This window comes from Hypanus sabinus, chromosome 20 (assembly GCF_030144855.1).
Source record: "Hypanus sabinus isolate sHypSab1 chromosome 20, sHypSab1.hap1, whole genome shotgun sequence".
In the NCBI taxonomy this organism is placed as follows: domain Eukaryota; kingdom Metazoa; phylum Chordata; class Chondrichthyes; order Myliobatiformes; family Dasyatidae; genus Hypanus; species Hypanus sabinus.
Window position 1 is genome coordinate 68471027 of NC_082725.1, and position 6000 is coordinate 68477026.

Here is a 6000-nt window from a genome sequence, read left to right on the forward strand (position 1 = left end):
AGTGCAAATGGTTGTTATAAGAGACCTGACTGATTGCTACCTATTAATGAGTATAACAAGATGAACTGGTTTGTTCTTGCCTAATGTGAACAAGCACCTAAGCCCCTGGTGTGGTAATGTGACATTTAATGCTCCTATAATAGACATAACGGAATTTATGACACTAGACTTGCATGTTGGATTGTGTATTTTCCTGCAATTTGTGGGGTGCTAATGGTTTAACTATTTACACCGGAAAATAGTAGGAGAAACAGGCCACCTGCCCCACCATTCAATATGTTTGTGGCTGATCTCAAATGGCCTGAACTTCTATGTTAGTTCCTTAATCCTAAAATCTCCCAAATTATCTGTCCACCTTAATTTCTATTGAACTGGCAGGGAGTTGCAGAGATTCACGACCCTCAGAACAAACTATTCACTTCCATTGATAGGACAACTGTCACATCCTAGTAATTTATTTTCCTGGTGTATCTCCTTTGGCCTGTCTCCAAAGTAATCCTATCCTTTTTCAGGAAAAGGGACTAAAACTATTCATAGAATACCAGCTGCAGCCTCACCAATACCTATACAATTGCAGCAAAACTTCCCTATTCAAACCTTATTATAATAAAGGCAAAATGTGTTCTGCAGGTGTCAGTGTTGGGACCACTTCTTTTTATTCTTTATGTCAATGATTTGGCAGATGCAATGAATGGCTTTGTTGCCAAGTTTGTAGATGATAGAATTGGTGGAGAGGTAGGTAGTGTTGAGACAAGTAGGCTATGGACAAGAAAGTGGCAAATGAAGTGCAGTGTTAGAAAATGCATGGTCATGCACTTCAGTAGTAGAAATGTGTGACTATTTTCTAAATGGGGAGAAAATCCAAAAAACCTGAGAGTCCTTGTGCAGAACAGCCTAAAGGTTAACTTGCAGTTAGAATCAGTGGTGAGGAGGCACATGCCACGATAGCATTCATTTCAGGAGGTCTGTAATACAAGGGCAGGTTGTCATGCTGAGGCTTTATAAGGCACTGGTGAGGCCTGACCTTGAGTATTGTAAACAGTTTTGGGCTCCTCATCTGAGAAAAGATGTGCTGGTATTGGAAAGGGTTCACAAGAATGAAAGGCGTATCATATGAGGACCGTTTGGTTTTGGGTGTGTACTCACTGGAATTTAGGATGGGGTCGGGGGGGGGGGGAAGGATCTCACTGAAACCTTTCTAATGTGGAAAGGATGTTCCATGGTGGGCGAGTCTAGGACAAGAGGGCATATCCTTAGGATAGAGGGGTGTCTATTTGAAACACAGATTTCTTTAACCAGGGGGTGGTGAATTTGTTACCACAGGCAGCTGTGGAGGGCAGATTGTTGGGTGTATTTAAGGCTGAGTTTAATAGGGTTTTTATTGGATCAAAGGTAATGGGGAGAAGGCTGGGTGGGACAGCGGGAAGGATCAGGTGTGATTAAATGGTGGAGCAGATTTGATGTGCCAAATGGCAAAATTCTGTTCTTGTGTCTTATGGTTTTATAAAATACTGTTTGTCTTAAACTACTTGTTGGACCTGCTTGTTAGTATTGTGATTTATGTAGTCAGATCTGAGCTTCACTCATTTGCCTTCATTTTCCATATTGCTAATCTGCCTTTTTGTCTAACTGAAGTGGATGACCAGATTTCCCCACGTTAAACTCCATTTGAGTTTTTTTTTGCCCAGACACAACATTCTTGTCACAATGTACCTTTTCCACCTATTTTTGTATCATTGACAACTTTGGAAACCTTGCATTTTATTTCCTCCTTCAGGTCATTAATGGATATAGTGAACAATTGAGGGCCAAGAACCAATCATTTGGGCACACTGGTTACATCCCAGCAATCTGAATGGAATCTATTTTTTTACTTTACTTTGTGACAACCAGTTTTCATCCATGCTGACCCACTTTCCACTAGTGCCTTTACTCCTAATTTATGGATCAGCTTCTTATGTGGCATTATATCAAATGCCATTTGTTAATTATATGCATGACATCTGCAGGTTACCCTCATTCAATTTCCAACCTTTCATAAAGCTGTGTTGACCTAGTTTGATAGTATTCAGCTTATTTCCTCTGGTTTTTGTCTCTAGCATGTTACAAACAATAGATGTTATACTCACTAACCAACATTTCCCTGCCTATCTTTTCTCAAATATGGGAGTCACATTGGCTGTCCTTCAATTTTCCCCTTTCCTCCTGGAGTTCGTTTTGAAAAAATTCAACCAGTGGGTCTACTTCGTCCCTAATACTTGGATGCAAAGAATTTAAATAGACTGCTTTGGCGTTATAAGAAAGAAAGAGCAGGACACTTAATAGATTGGACAAAATAGATATACGGAGGACGTTCTCTAACTGTGGTATCGTAAAACATCTTAAAATGGTTTGGTCATTCACAATGGATTCTGAGAAATTCTTCTCTCTGCTGTTGGAATGTTTTTATCCAAAAGAGCTTGGTATACTTAAGCCTGATCCATAGGTGAATCAAGGCATGATGCTTATTGTTCTTTAAGAAATGCTGAGGTGAATGTTCATGAAGTCAACAATAATGCGGGCTCCAGTGGTCAATTGATCCTTGTCTGTTTATTATATCTTTAATAAATTCTTTGGTAAAGTTTTTTTGGAACACCAGTGGTTTGTTAAATATGGCAGTTAAAATTGGAATGGTTTATGACCCTCATCTTCTCTTTCCATAGCTACCTATGCTGCAGCTGTGCTGTTCCGTATGTCTGAAGACAAACCACAAGATTATAAGAAGCGTCTGTCAGTTGAGCTTACGAGCTCTCTGTTTAGAACTGAGCCCATGGCTTGGAATGAGGTAAGGTTACCAGGGTTAACTGGCCATGCTACACAAGCTCACTTTTTGAATGCTAACTTAGCATTTTTAAAAACAACAGGTTAATATTATTGTGCAGGTTTACATTTTCCCATTGTTCCTTCAGGGGAAAATCAACAAGTGTTTGGAAGGTTATCTGCAATAGCAAATATAATGTTTCTTACAACTTTGTTCAAACAGACTGGAGATCTTGGAATTGACATGGGAAGCCAGGGGGAGCCTCTTGGATACCGTCCAGATGGTACGTCTGCTTTTAGCTATAGACTCGCTTCCAAAAAGAGCAAACAGAAATGATTAAGGTATTCAAACAAATGAATATATAGGTGTATAAGATGATGAGAGGCATTGATCTTGTGGATAGTCAGAGGCTTTTTCCTAGGGCTGAAATGGTTAACACAAGAGGGCACCGTTTTAAGGTGCTTGGAAGTAGGTACAGAGATGCCAGGGATAAGTTTTTTTACACAGAGTGGTGAGTGCGTGGAATGGGCTGCCGGCGATGGTGTGGAGGTGGATATGATAGGATCTTTTAAGAGACTCCTGGACAGGTAAATGGAACTCAGAAAAATAGGGGGCTATGGGTAACCTTGGGTAATTTCTAAGGCAAGGACATGTTTGGCACAGCTTTGTGGGCCAAAGGGCCTGTATTGTATTGGGCCTGTGCTGTAGGCTTTCTATGTTTAATTGAAACTGAGCATATTGCTATAGCTTTCCATCACATTGGTCCCTGATTACCTATCTGGGTGAATTGTAAGCTTGAAATTATCTGATTTGTAATTCAGTGTTGATGTTGGGTGAATTTAGAAATTAGACCTTGTCCTTTTAGAGCTATCCCCTTCATAATGTGTTTTCACATTACCTCACATTTCTCTATATTAACCTTTTCTGTGCATCTCCCCATGTTTGCCTATCTTTTACTATCCTGCTTCAGTTTAGCACCATCCTCTTTGCAGTTCACAAGTATTAAGTTTGGTGTCTACAAATATAGAATTGTGATTTTTTTTTCTATTGTCTGACTCATGTGAATTAAAAAATCTGGACACAATCCCTTTGGGAATGCTGTTGTTATCTTTATTCTGAAAAGTAACTTCATGGCCCTCTGCTCCCAAATTAGCTGGGGTGCATTTTAGAAACTCTTCATTGTGCTGCTAAATTTTTGCACTTCTCTATGCATCTCCCTACATCTTTGCTCTCTTGAATTTGTTGGTCACCTGTAGGATACACCCAGCTGTTGTTGCTCTGTCCCTTGGCCCATGTCACCATTCTCCAACACTAATATTCTTAATCAGCCATGCTTCTACTTTTCTGTATCCTCCACTGGTGTTGTGTTAGCAACAGTGTGTGTATGCAGCCACTTAAGTGAGAGGAAAGGTTGCTCAGCTTGGAGAATGTAGCCTTGGTCTTGGCAGAAGTTTTGGGAGGTAGGGAAATGTTTTCTCCATGTGATGTATTTATTGTCTCATTTGTTCTGTGCCCTTTTTTTGCCACCTTACCCCGACCACTTTCTTAAACCCTTTCACGAATGTAGATCCTAGTTTTCGTTCTTACCACCCAGGCGGTTATGGACAGGATACCATGGGCATTGATCCGATGATGGAACATGACATGAGTGGTCACCATCCTGGTGCTGAGTACCCAGTCGATGGGCTCCCAGACCTTGGACATGCCCAGGACTTGATGGATGGGCTTCCTCCTGGTGACAGTAATCAGCTGGCCTGGTTTGATACAGACTTGTAAATATAACCTGCATTATAGGTATGGCAATCATTTAAAGGTATGGGAAGATATCACCTTTACTATTTGGGTTTGCAACTTACAACTCCATTTAAGTCTGTCAACTTTTTTTATTTGTAGTCACATAACTTCTTTTCTTCTTTCTGCAGTTGAATGAACTTGCATTGTGATTGGCCTGTAGAATTGCTGAGAGGGCTCGAGGGGTGGGCTGGTATCTCAGAAAGTGCCTGACACTAACAAAGCTCAGTTTCCTATGGGAACAGTCAATTGTTCTGGTCCTTGTATCAAAGCGGTTTGGAAATGGCTGCCTACTTCTAAAGAATGCTCAAGATTGGAACAAGAGATGGAACATTAAAAACTCTAGCCTTGCCTGTTAATTATTTTTATTATTTTTTTAAATCTCTGTAATTGTACTGATGTAGCTTGCTTTGAAGTAGAGTAGACCAGTAAATGATATTTTTTAAACATAGTCTCGTAGTCTTAAGTTATAGTGGCATTGCAATAGCCGTTCTGATTTTTAAAATCTGAAGTAATTGTGTAGAGCACTAATTCATTCATAATAGATTTAATTGTACTCTGAAGTGTAACACTGTGTAGCTTTTTGTATAAAAATGTGAAATTAGATAAAAGTCCACTCTTAATACGAGCAGGTGAGATGGCGTGTTTGATCAATATTGCTTTATACTAGGGATTTTCAGGAGGGTTTAAGTAGAACTGTCATTTGGCAATGGTTGTTATAGTTTAATGAGAGGACACTCTTCCACCCACCCCTTCTGAGTTATTGTATTCTGCAACACAGATGCTTCATGGAAAAATGCGATTGTAGAAACAGAATTAAACTGGACTGATTTCATTTTTGTGTGAGTGGCTTAATTACTAGAGCACCAATATTAAGTTTATATGCAGTTTAAGGAACTTTGTCTCTTACTTAATTTTATGTATAAGTTGATAAAATAAAAATGGTTGGAATTTGCTATCGTCTGTCTCCCTGGTGTTTATTTGTACACAATATATTCGTCATCTTTGACATTGACAGCTGCTCCTTAATATGTGCAGAAGTAGACCATTCGGCCCCTCGAGTCTGCACCGCCATTCTGAGATCATGGCTGATCATTCACTATCAATACCCAGTTCCTGCCTTGTCCCCATATCCCTTGATTCCCCTATCCTTCAGATATCTATCTAGCTCCTTCTTGAAAGCATCCAGAGAATTGGCCTCCACCGTCTTCCGAGGCAGTGCATTCCACACCTCCACAACTCCCTGGGAGAAGAAGTTTTTCTTCAACTCTGTTTTAAATAACTGACCTCTTATTCTCAATCCATGCCCTCTGGTACTGGACTCTCCCAACATCTGGAACATATTTCCTGCCTCAATCCTATCAAATCCTTTAATTATCTTAAACGTTTCAATCAGATCCCCTCTCAAT

General features: G+C 39.9%; 1 protein-coding gene across 3 annotated transcripts in view; it reads left to right on the top strand.

Annotated features, from left to right (window-relative positions):
- The window catches only part of LOC132378620 (catenin beta-1), a 42481-nt gene extending 36934 nt beyond the window's left edge, over positions 1-5547 (top strand). The window contains exons 13-16 of one of the 3 annotated variants that reach the window (XM_059945711.1): positions 2703-2824; positions 3023-3083; positions 4368-4613; positions 4723-5547. In XM_059945711.1, the coding sequence (XP_059801694.1) occupies positions 2703-2824; positions 3023-3083; positions 4368-4576 (392 nt within the window). In that variant the 3' untranslated portion in view covers positions 4577-4613; positions 4723-5547. Of the gene's footprint in view, positions 1-2702; positions 2825-3022; positions 3084-4367 lie in introns of all 3 variants that reach the window. The other 2 variants (XM_059945710.1, XM_059945709.1) reach the window with 2 other exon arrangements.
- The last annotated feature ends 453 nt before the right edge of the window (positions 5548-6000 follow it).